This window comes from Phalaenopsis equestris, unplaced genomic scaffold, assembly GCF_001263595.1.
Source record: "Phalaenopsis equestris unplaced genomic scaffold, ASM126359v1 Scaffold000002, whole genome shotgun sequence".
NCBI lineage: Eukaryota > Viridiplantae > Streptophyta > Magnoliopsida > Asparagales > Orchidaceae > Phalaenopsis > Phalaenopsis equestris.
The window spans coordinates 40,008,359-40,021,150 of NW_018164444.1; the positions used below are offsets into that span (position 1 = coordinate 40,008,359).

At 35.0% G+C, this 12,792-nt stretch overlaps 1 protein-coding gene across 4 annotated transcripts; it reads left to right on the forward strand.

The window, feature by feature from the left end:
• Window positions 1-5,731: 5,731 nt before the first annotated feature.
• Window positions 5,732-11,195, forward strand: LOC110027061 (type I inositol polyphosphate 5-phosphatase 4-like). Of its 4 annotated transcripts, none has more exons than XM_020728342.1 (12): window positions 5,732-6,329; window positions 6,443-6,530; window positions 6,995-7,063; window positions 7,176-7,263; window positions 7,379-7,483; window positions 7,561-8,067; window positions 8,162-8,297; window positions 8,731-8,924; window positions 9,020-9,128; window positions 9,656-9,804; window positions 9,883-10,108; window positions 10,952-11,195. In XM_020728342.1, the coding sequence occupies exons 1-11, from the start codon at window positions 6,300-6,302 to the stop codon at window positions 10,103-10,105; spliced, it is 1,698 nt and encodes a 565-aa protein (XP_020584001.1). In that variant the 5' UTR covers window positions 5,732-6,299; the 3' UTR covers window positions 10,106-10,108; window positions 10,952-11,195. The 4 variants fall into 4 exon arrangements, with proteins under 4 accessions (XP_020584001.1, XP_020583993.1, XP_020584017.1 ...); XM_020728334.1 differs by lacking the exon at window positions 10,952-11,195 and adding an exon at window positions 10,396-10,493; XM_020728358.1 differs by lacking the exon at window positions 10,952-11,195 and adding an exon at window positions 10,396-10,493 and having other exon boundaries at window positions 6,998-7,063.
• The last annotated feature ends 1,597 nt before the right edge of the window (window positions 11,196-12,792 follow it).

Genomic DNA, 12,792 nt, shown 5'->3' on the forward strand with positions numbered 1-12,792 from the left:
CTCCTCTAAGTCATAGTTTTCTCTGTGGTTGGGTCTAGGTATGACCTAGACCAAATGGTTGATCAGGTTTGGTCCAGCACTAGGTTAGAGGCTATGAGAAAGGGAGATTTTGATTGAGGAAGTAATTTTAGAGTATGAGGAAGCTCTTGGAACAATCAATTTGAATTTTTTGTGTGGTTGATGAAATTGCCAAAAAATTCCTGATTTTCAGTTGGAAAATTAGGGTTTCTCAGTGATGAAGAAGGGTTAGGAATGGTGGAGATGAGTTTCGTTTGAGTGCAAGGAGATTTGGAAGAAATTTGGCAGAGTTTCCCTAAGGTTTGTGCATATCTTCCCATTTGGCCATGAGGGGTGGTCAATTTATAAACCCGGCCATGGTGGTTAATTAGCCAAGTCAAGGGATCCAAAGGGGCACTTATGTGGAGGTAAGGCAACGACAAGGGTTCAATGGGAGTTAACCACCTTGGATGAATGAAATTTTGGGTTTTTGCTCATGGGTGGCTCTCGGGTTTGGGCTTGCCGCCATCTATGGTGGTCAGCCAGAGCTTGGGTGGTCACCATCTGACTCTGGGAAGTCAGTGGTGGGGAGAAGTGAAGTCAATTGTCTTTTATCAAGTGCCCAAGGGTGGATTGAAGTGGTTTGGGGTTTGGGCTAATTTTGGATTTGACTTGGGCTTGGTTCATGGAAATGGGTTTAGGTCACTCCAAAGGTGGCTAGGTCTGAAGGTCAGCCTTGGAGCTTGGGTGGACAAGTCCCAATCATGGTGATTCGTGGGTTTATGTGAAAGTTTGGGAGTGGTTATGTGCTTTTTAGGAGACCTTAAAAGAGGTCCCTCCTTTTGTCACTGAAGGGATAATGATTTGTGCATGACTAATGTGGGTCACATGTGGCTTGGAGGAGGCTTCATGGTTTGCATGGGGATTGGGTAGTTTTTATGAAGAAGGAATTTGGATAATTTGTGCATTTTATGTCACTTGGTCATGAGCTCAATTTTGGAAATTTAAAATCATGAAACTATGCACTTTGAATTAAATTTAATTTTCAATGTGATGAGGACGCTTGGTTTTGTCACGAAGGGCCTTTGGAAATTTATCATGATGAGCTTATTATTTTAATTCATTCTTAAACTTGGGCTTAACTTTGATGGGATTTTGAAATGGGTTATGATAGATTTGTCTTGGGCTTTTAAAATTAGTCATAAGCTTGGTGGAGTTTAAATTTATCATTATGAAATTAGGGGCATGGGCTTAGTGACATTGAATTTGGCATGTGGGTTCAATTTTGATGAATTTTGGGTTTGAAGTGGATGTGGAATGAATTTGGATTTGAATTTGGGTAATTTTTGACTTGGGCTTAAAATTGGGTGGGATTGATTTTGAATTTTGGTGGATTTGGTGGCTTGGATTGATTTTGGTGAATTTTCAAATCAAAATTAGGGATTTTGATAATTTTGGGTAATTGAGGTGGAAAATTGTGTAATTTGGGAATTTTTTAAGAGTTTGGAAAATTTTGGATTTTGGGTGGATTTCAGGGTTGTGAAGGTGGTCATGGAGGTGTGAGGTGTGGTGATGTGAAGTGGTGAAAAGGTTATGGTGGATGTGGTGATGTGAATGTGTAAGTGAGGAGTATGAGTGTAGTGCATGTGTGAGTGAGGTGAGTGGCCAAGTCATAAGGGTTTTTCCTAGGGCCTCATGGTCCTATGGGAACTCTTCTTTGATCTTCATCATGTTGGTCTAAATCAACTCAACAAACTGTTGAGGATTTAAGACCACCCATTCGAGACTTCATAAGAGAGCCAAGAAATGACTAGAATTTCTATGTGAGGTGGGTCCCATCACTAGTCTTCTAGGATAGTCAAAAGAAAGACCCTATGGCTGATTTCTATGTGAGGTGGGTCCCATCACTAGTCTTCTTGGATAGTCAAAAGAAAGACCCTATGGCTAAATCCTAAGTTCTAGGAGGGAAACCATACCTCACCAAAATGAGGTCAACAATATCATGAAGAACCTCTACAAAAATTTCTGTGGTATCCTCTAACACAAACATTTCAACATTTTTTTGAGCCTGAATAAGAAAATATGACATACCTTCCTCTTGGTAAATGAATTCTATAATACTTTGTAGCTCAATAATTTTTCATGGTTTATTTTTCATAACAATAGCACAATCAACTTTATTCCTTGCTCCACTAGGGTATCAAAGGTAATAAACATGTGTAGCTTAGTGTGCCATAACAAATGGATCAAACTTCGCATATCACCTGTTCATTTTGAGTTTGATGATATCATAAAGAGTAAGTATTCATGTTTCTTGATTCATAACAGGATCAAACCACTAAAAATTGAACAAGTAATAATGTTAATAGCATTACTCGAATATTGCAATTGAATTACATCTCCAGGTGTGTGTGTTTCCTCTAACGACGACATCATAATTATATGTCTTCTTCCCTTCGCAACCAGTACGCTGCACAACAACCTTGATTGAATTCTTCTCTGGGCTTGTCAAAATTAGATTTAATGCTAGATATTCTCAGTACCACTGATAACTCCGTATGTATAGTGCAACAATCCCATAAAGATTATTGTGCAACACTCAATAAGTCATAGAACTATTGTGATTCATTGTTCAGTGCTTCATTTTCGTTTGGAACACTCTCAACAAAAAAAAATCTCTATGAGCATCATGAACAATTTTCTTATATGTGCTAGGATCATATTCTTCTGGAAGATGGCCATAACTTGTTGAGGCACCAACTTGATCGTACTAAACTTCTGATTCTTACTCACCATGTGCAATCTAGAACCAATAACTTGGTTTGAACCCCATACGGTAAAGATCCAACTTTACTTCTTCAGGTCACATATACACTTGATTTTGTGTTTTGCACAAGGACATCAGAACTTACCATCTGAATAATAAATGGGCAGTTGTGATGCTACATGCATGAATTCCTCAACAATATTCAAGAACAAATAAGTGAATCATTTTCATCCTTCATATAATTTTTTATACATTTAAGCTCTCAAATTATGAATATCCATCTGAAACATAGATGTACATTTATTAATCAGTGCAACTACTACAGAAATTAAAAATTAGTCACTACTAATCAATACATATAGTGGATGATTATGCTTAGTGGTTTGTAGGTGTGTATTTTCATTAAAGAAAATAACCTCAGGAACCTCCTTGAAGTAACACGCTTCATGTGGTGAAGTCGACACTACTTGATCATGTAGATCTTGGGATCTTCCAAGGCTTATCAGTTGGTTGACATTTAATGCGACTAAACCATGTTTAAGACATCTCTATCTAAACTTGTCTGCCACTCAATTTACGACAGCCCTATCACATATATTTCTATTTATCATTTTGTCTAAGTGTCAAGGAACTCATGCATCCACCTAAACATTGTCATCTTAGAAACAATTGATTTTTTTTTATGATTCTCTTTTAAAGGCCAACATTCCATGCCATAAAGAATGACTGGTCTCAGCACCGTCATATAAAATTTTCCTAGCAGTATGAGTAGTACTTATTTATCGTACAATATACTCGTTGCATTCCTTCAATTCAACCTATTAACTTGAATTCTACTAATAAAATCCCCATCTATACCGCCATCACTTCGAACAATAGACCAGATTCATTTCTCCACTTCAGTCAATCAACATGAATTCTACAAATAACACCCCCATCTATATTGCCATAACTTTGAACAATAGACCCAATACATTCCTCCATTTCAACCAATCAACTTGAATTCTACAAAAAACATCCACATCTATATTATCATCACTTTGAACAATAGACCCGAAGCATTCCTCCACTATCTCAACCAAACCAACTTGAATTCTGTTAATAACATCTCTATCTAGATTTTCATGCATATCACTCAGTACTTATGTATATACATAGTTCACACCTAAACTTCAATGTTTATGGAGATTTGCATACATACCACTCAATTCTTATGTATATACATACCTAACACCTAAACTTCAATTCTTACATACGTACCAAAATCTAAAATGAATAAAAATGGCACAAATAGATTTACATTCCTCGATGTTTCCTGATACGAGTAGAGCAAAAGGATGAGAAATATGGGAATTCTCGTGGTCTCCGTTCCATGCCTTCCCAACTAGCTCTAATAGCGACCGTATCCTGAAGGCTTGGTCATGGAACCGGGAGCAAGAGGAGCAAGGGCTACGAAATGGCTACGACGATAGTGACAGTGAGGGTCTCGACAGAGAAGGGAGGGAGAGGCTGCAAGGGTTTAAAGGGCACGAGAGGGACATGGTGCGAGGGTGTTTTTGAGGGGTGCAAAGAAGAAAAGAAAATGAAAGGTGCGAGATGGGTATTTCAGGTCATTTGCGTTAGCGTTCTCATCTAATTCACATCAGATATAGTTCGATACTTTTAAGTAAAGCTTATGCTTTGATTTATTTTATGCAAATATGACCCACAAATCATTGCAAACACAGTTGTAGGTTTCACTGTCATTGAAATATCTTTTGCGTCGAATTGCTGGACGTAAATCAAACGCAAAATCTGTTGTAAATGTCAAAAGTTATGTTTCATCGCTTTACAACCACAAATCACAAGCAAATTTTGGTGTCAGAAAAATTTGATGTAAATTTCAGACGCTATTTTCAAGATTCCGTGTAGTGGGGGTTAATTCTTAATCTTTTTTATAAATATTATTAAAGTTTAGAATGACGAGCATGTTCCTATAAATGGTGTCAAAGTGTTGCACGGTATAAAATTTTTAATAGTAGAAAGATAGTCTTATGTCTTAATTTAAAGTAATGATTTGAGACACATAAATTAGAAAAAAAAAGTTAAAAAAATGACAAAATGTTTCCGTAAAAATTTAAGAGAGTAAGAAAATCATGGGACATAGCTTAGTTAAAAAATTCCAACATACAAAAATTATGTCAAGTAAATTAAAATTTCACTCCAATAGAGAAAACAATATTACAAAATATAGCCCTTGGATTGACTTCTATGACTATAATAGAGAAATATACTGAAATAATAAAGGGTGAAGATGATAGTCAAGAGTTATATGTTAGACAATGTGAATTAGTTAATAACAATCAAATTATTATACTTTAATCATAATAATCTAGAGACAATAATCAAATGTTGATAATCCCTTGATGACGGCCAAGAGCCAATATCTGAAAGATGACAATCAAACATTAACTGAAAACCAACAACTACATGACAACAAAAGCTAGTACATATTATCAACATCAATCATCATAAAGAGCTCTAAAATCTCTTAGATCTTTCCCTTTATTTACATCTTAAAATCAAACACAATCTAAAGCTTTGTGCCAATACTTCTAATTTAAATTGAAAAGAAAGATAACAAAAACTTCATGATTTGTTAATTCTTCTTCATTTTTCATCTTAAAAAGAACTCAAATGATCTAAACACTGAAATAAAACTCAATAACAAGCTAACTGAGCAAATTATCACATCCTTATCCAAACAAGCCGCATGATTTCCCAACTCTGAAACAAAGTTAAAAATCAAAACTTGGAGAAAGAGCCTCAAGGCAGAGTACATCTGCCTGACCGCGGGCTACGAGATGTAACAGCCTGCTAGGCCCGGGCACCACCTCGGTCAACTCTTTTTTTATTTTTCCATTCCCATTTCCTTTAAATAAAAAAACAAATTCTCATTTTTAAGCTTCTTATAGTTCTGCCCAACAGAGGTAGTGATGAACGGAAGAGAGAGAGGGAGAGTGAGCGCCAGGGCAAGTAGCTGAAGTGAACACTTTATTCTCTCTTCAATTCGGGGCTTTCATTGGCTACAAAGGACTAGGATTTGAAGGAGAAAGTTCTACCAACAACCATCCACCTCTTCAAAACTATTTCTCACTTCCATGGCGCTTTGCATTGCTTCCCCTCTCCAGAAAACAGAAAAAGGAACCATTTTTCGTCACTCCTTGAGCTAATCTCCTCTTCCAATCCCCCCAACTTACTTGGCTTCGATCCCTAAGCTCTGGAATCGTGAAACAGAAACCATTTCAGGCAGAAAAGCGGCTCATTTCCTCTTTATTAAAGCGGATCAGGAAGCAATCCTGTATATCACCTAGTTCTTCTAATACGACAACCCAGAAATCATATTTGCCCATAAGGGGATTCTCCTCGTCTTCCATAAAAACACCTCCTTTGGCATCCTCTCTCTCTCTCTCTCTGCAACTATCCTATTCCAACCCAAATGCCTCTTTCATTTCACACTGATTAGGCCGAAGGCGGTCAAGATTGTTCAGAGACAATGAGAGATGGGAATTCTAAGAAAAGCAAGGTTTTTTAACGATTAATGGCCATCTTTTAAAATCTTTATATGTTCTTATGCTTCCTTAATTTGCTAACTTTGTAATTCTGTAATTCTGTTTTTTTTTTTTCAATGGTATTAAGCTTTCATGGTCCAAATCTCTTTTTCGGAAATGGTTCAATCTCAAGGGCAAAGCTCAGGACTTTCACGCCGATGATGTTGTCAGAAGAGGTAAGCTTCTTTCTTCATCACGTAGTATAGTATCTGTCTAAACAGGAAGTTAACAGTGTGGCTGAGCTACCCCTTTCGGATTAGATAGGTATCCTCCACTGTTTATTATTAAAAACGATGATGGGTAATATGCCCACCTTGTTGATCTGAATAAGGAACATATTTCTGAATCAGGACATTCGGAATGGACTTTTCTTTCTTCCTATGAAAAAAAAAGGGAAATTTGCTCATTTTGTATTAGAGTTCTATCGCTTTCATATTACTTATTTGAAATTTTCTTTTGCTCTCTTCTTAATTCAGCTTTTACTTTTTCTCATTATTTGATTTTCAGCAACTTGTTCAGCTGAATAAAAGAACAAAACGAAAAAAAAGGGTTTTCTTATTTTATTTATTTTATTTATTTTATTTATTTTCTTTTTGCTCTATTGTTCAAGTTCCTGCTTTGCCCCCACTGTTCTTTTTAGGAGGTAGTGGAGAGTGGAGGAACAGCTTCACAGAGAGAAGTTTATCTTCTGTAAGAAGAAGTAAAACAGGTCATATAAACCTTCTCTCACTATTGAGCTGATTTTGTAACTCATTTCTTCTTTGCCCAATTCTTAAATACTCGGTTCCTCTCTAATTTATTTACTTCATTTTGAATCCTAGAGAGACTATCCAAGATGAACACTGATCGATATCAGCGAGGAAAGATTGATTGTGATGTATCAGAAGTCACAGAAACTCAAGAATACAGGTTTCAAATCCAGTTCTCAACCATCTAACTCATGTCACTTATTGTTTGCTCTTCAATTTTTTTCTCAATCTAAAACATGTATAAATTCTATTCTATTCCTTGTTTTTTATGAAAGGATCTTTGCTGCAACTTGGAATGTTGGTGGTAAATCCCCACCAAGTTATTTGAATCTTGAGGATTGGCTCCATACGTCTCCTCCTGCAGACATATATGTTTTGGGGTATAAAACTCTCCTAGTCGCATTCATTAGATTTATGATTCTCCAAACAAACATTAATATCTTGTTGAAGCTTATAGGTTTCAGGAAATAGTTCCGCTTAATGCCGGGAATGTTCTCGGCGCGGAGGACAATGGCCCGGCTAAGAAATGGGTGGCTCTCATTCGAAAAACACTCAACAATCTTCCTGGCACAAGTAGTAGCAGTAGCTACCAGACACCTTCCCCAGTACCTGATCCAATTGTGGAGCTTGATGATGATTTTGAGGGCTCATCATCATCCCATCAAAGAAATTCATCTTTTTTTCATCGCCGTTCGTTTCAGTCATTGAGCCGTAGCCTAAGAATGGATGGCGACATTCTTGCTCCTCAGCCTAGATTAGATCGAAGACATAGCGTGTGCGAGCGCGTTATGTTTGGGAGCAGACCGAGCGATTTCGAACCCAATTTTCGATGGGGTAATGGCTCTTCTGATGAAGAGAATGTCATCGGCGATTCACCGACCACTGCTTACTTTTCTCCAATGTCTTATGGTTATGGTGCTTCCTCATCCATGGAAGAAAGGGATGCGTCGATCGGATTTTCTCGGTAATTTTTTTAAGTAGTAACTCATTTACTACTTCTATTGTTTGATATATACTCTTGAAGTTAAGCTCCATGGCCTAATCTATGAATTGCTTAGGTATTGTTTGGTTGCAAGTAAGCAAATGGTTGGGATTCTTCTTATGGTATGGGTTAGGAGTGAAATACGTGATGAGGTTAAGAACATCAAAGTCTCTTGCGTCGGGCGAGGATTGATGGGATATCTTGGGAACAAGGTACATTAATTTAAAAATCATTCTATCTTTATATAGATATTTTTGGGGCATTTGCATGCATAGCACACAATTCTTATGTATTTACATATGTCACATTTACATTTTAGTATTTACACACATTGCACTCAAATCTTTAATATCACATAAAAATAGCACCGTTATCACTTTTTAAAGGTGATCTACACCTCTTCGTGCATATTTGAAGCAACAAAGTGTTGTGTATATGTAAATATGAAAATTTATGTGTGGGATATGTAAATACATAAGAATTGTTTGCTATGTATATAAATTTCCCATTTTTGATAAGCTAAATTTTAAACTGTTTTCAAGCTTCCTGTTTGCAATTCAAATTTTTATAAACTTCATAAAACCAAGAATATCACATTAAATTTCGCTAGCTTTGCATGATTCCCTTATAACCCGTGTTCTCCAGGGTTCGATCGCGATTAGCATGTCATTGCACCAAACAAGCTTTTGCTTCGTCTGCAGCCATTTAACTTCGGGTCAAAAGGAGGGCGATGAATTGCGGAGGAACTCTGATGTAATGGAGATTACTCGTAAAACGAGATTTCCAAGAGTCAATAGAATTGATGATGAAAAATCTCCTGAATCGATCCTTGAACATGAGTGAGCCCTTCATTATGTTTCCTGAAATTATTGGAATTCTATAGAGAAAATAGGAATTTGTTTTTCCTAACTTTTTTTTTAATGTATTTCTCTAGTCGAATAATATGGCTCGGCGATTTGAACTATCGGATAGCTCTCTCTTATCGCTCGGCAAAGGCTCTTGTAGAGATGCACAACTGGAAAGCATTATTGGAGAAAGATCAGGTAGTTTGCCAATACTTTTATTTTTTACTATGCATGGAGTAATTTTGGTTACCAATCTCCTTATATTTCATTAAAATATCCAAGTAGAAGCAGAGGATGATCTTACTGTATAAATGATTCCATGCTTGCTTCTCTTGCTTACCTTTTTTGTTTTTTGGTAGATTTACATACACACATATTAATTCCCTATGTATTTACATATCTAACTCCTAAACTTCAATTTTTACACACATACCACCTTACCTATGCTTAAAAAGGGGTATTTCACTTTTTAAATGTTGAAATGATGGTATTTTTGATGTGAAAAGAAATATTTTGTTGGTATAAATGTAAAAACTAAATTTTAAGTGTTAGATATGTGAATACATTGGAATTGGGTGGTATGCGTGGAAGTATGCACTTTTTCTATCATCTAAAGATTCACCATGGTTAGAACTCATGTAAAAAGAGAAAGCAAAGATTCTCATCATCAATTTGAATAGTGAAAAACAAAGATTCATCAACTACTTTATTTTAAACATAATCAGCTTCGAATAGAGCAAAAATGTGGCCGAGTCTTTGATGGATGGAGTGAAGGAAGAATTTACTTTCCACCCACATATAAATATTCAAACAACTCGGACCGATATGCTGGAGATGAGTTGCATTCGAAGGAGAAGCGACGCACGCCGGCGTGGTAAGCTAAAACCTGGTTGTGTTGCTCTATAAGCCTTAATTGATTGAAGTTAATATCTCTACTTTTTGAATGAAAAAGGTGCGATCGCATACTATGGTACGGAAGAGGATTAAACCAGCTATCCTACGTGCGGGGAGAGTCAAAGTTCTCGGACCACAGACCGGTCTATAGTATTTTTGTTGCGGAAGTCGAATCTATAAATCATAGCCGAATCAAGAACATGAGCTTCCCGAGCTCACGAGTTGAAATTGAGGAGCTTCTCCCATACTCACATGGATATGCAGAGCTTGGTTTTTTCTGAAAGGTATCTTTTTTATTCTTTTGGGCATTTAGATACATACTACCCAATTATGTGTTTACATACCTAACATCTAAAGTTTACTTTTTTTTTTTATATTTATACCTCCCAAATCTTTCATATCACATCATAAATACCACCATTTAAACTTTTAAAAAGTGAAATGTTCATATATGATGTTAGACATGTAAATACATAGAAATTGAGTAGCATCTACGTAAATCTTTCTTATTCTTGTGATCAAAGAATGGTACTTTTTGTCTTAACAAGCTTTTCCTTTCAATCTAGTACAGTGGATTTTTGTGATTAAGATTCTATTGTTGGTATCCATAAAAGCGCCAGGTGAGAAAACTTGATTTTCTCATTGGAGGCACAGGGAATGAATGCTGCCAAGAGCACTCTTTCCTCTTTCCCAAATGGTGTGTGCTTGAAGGAAGGATAGTACTAGGTGAGCTTTTTCTTCTGGGACCACTAAAACACTAAAATTGCTCTGCCAAAATGGTTATTTTAATCCCATATTTTATAAAAATTAGAAATTTGTCCTCAAACACTTTGAATGAGGGCTAAAAACAATTCTCCCTTGAAAAGAAACTGAGGATTGTTTTACCCCATATTAGAAGTATCTGAAGTCTGATTTGAAAATTTATATATTTTTGGACTAAATGTTATAAGAATTAGCTGAAAATCATTCAATGCAACCAATTATGAATTTTCCATTCCTTACCATTTCAAGAATAAATTTTGATTTTTTATGATATTTCTCCAAAGGCAGCTGCTGCTACTCTTTTTCCAACCGTTATCTATCAAAATTTTGAATTCTTCATGGTGTAATTTTGAGGAATCTTTCAGGACTTCAGCCGAGAAATAAAAATGGAGGAGCTTATTCAGTGCCATGATGTTTCATAATCTGAAGAGTGGCCAATTTACACAGACTTCTGCACATTTCATTGAAAATCATAATCAAAGTTCTACCTACTGAAAAAGCTCATAATTTCCTTTTTTTTTTATTACATTTCATCTGTTCATAGCAATATTTTTTCTATGATTCTTCATGTTAAAAGCAGTGTTTTCTATGTGATAATGGAGGCTAAATACTGTGCATAGCTCTTTACTGTTATGTAATTTGGACAAAGTTCTTAGGAAGAAGATAAAGAAGCTTGTTTTATGAGTTATTTCTGGCTTAAAAGCCATTACAGTCAATTTTATTTTATTTTTTTTTCAGAAAGCTGTTTTCTATTCCTTTGCTTTTTTTTGTTTTCAAGTGTAATCAGAGAAAGCAAAAGAAGACAGATCTTGTAGGGTTGATGAGGGCTTGGACACTTGGAATTAAAACAGAAGACAAATGAACTTCAAAAAATAAAAAATAAAAATTTCTGAATAAAATGATTTCAAATAATGGAAAAAGGCTGCTTGGCCTATTGCTTTAGGCTCTTGCATGTCAAAAGAATATAGCAGAAGAAGCCTGCAGTGACATAAGGTTATTCTGTTGGAATTGGAGTCTACAAACCGACCAGATTTCTTCTTACCATGCTATTTTGCAGGATTGTCAGAAAAAAAATTTCTTTTGGAGTTTCATAATATGAAAAATTACAAAATGTTGATTTTGCAGACTAGAATTATGTTGATAGTTGTAGAGACACTAAAAATGTATTTACATACTTGGGTTGAGTGCATAATTCTATTTATTACACTAACTTTTTTTTTGTGAGTATGTTTAGGGGGCATTTACATACATATACCCATTTCTTATGTATTTACATATCTAACTGTTAAATTATACTTTTAAACATTTATATCACCCAAATCTTTCGTATGAAATTGAAAATAACACTGTTTTAAATAAAATGAAAAGGGTGAAATGCACCTTTACATGCATAGATAAGGCGGTATATATATATATGTGAAAATTGAAGTTTAGATGATTTGATAGATAGATATACAAGAAATGAAGGTAGGTATGCAAATCTTATTTCAGGTTGTACAATTAAAGTTTAGCGAATTTCTAAATCTAATTTGATTTATTACAATTTCTTAGAAGTTGTCGGTCAAATTATCAAATCATTTAGGTAAGAAAATTTAGTTAATTAAACCTTATCTGAGTTTAATTCAATAATTACAACCATTAATATTTGAGTTTCTCATTGATGAGAGAGTGTATTTAGGATTATGAGAATGAATACTATTCCCATTAAATAATTTTATTTTTATTTTAAATACTCAATTAGAAAATTTTAATTTTCTTAGATACATTCAATTAATTTCAAGAAAAAATAACAAAAATTAACAATCCCCTAAAGAACCTTATCAGAGGATTTCATTCAAATCAGCAGTGATTTAGTGATTAAATATTTATCTATTAGAATTTAGTATTTATTTAAAAAATAAAAATACAATAAGAAACATGTTTTGATTTTATTTTTAGTGAATAGAGAGTATTTTCTTGGTTTCATGGACTATTTGCACTTAAATTTTAGATTATCAGCTGATTTATTATAATTTTATGAATTTTTAAGTGAATTTTCTTAATTATTCTCCTACTTTAAAGATTTACACATTCAACACTACTAATTTTGTAGACTTCTATAAGTGGAAAGAGCCTAGAAGGATGGGATCATTGCTGCCATATAGAGACCAAGTGACACTTAGTCTACTAACATTAGAGGGAAGAAGGTACTTGGATCAACCAAGTA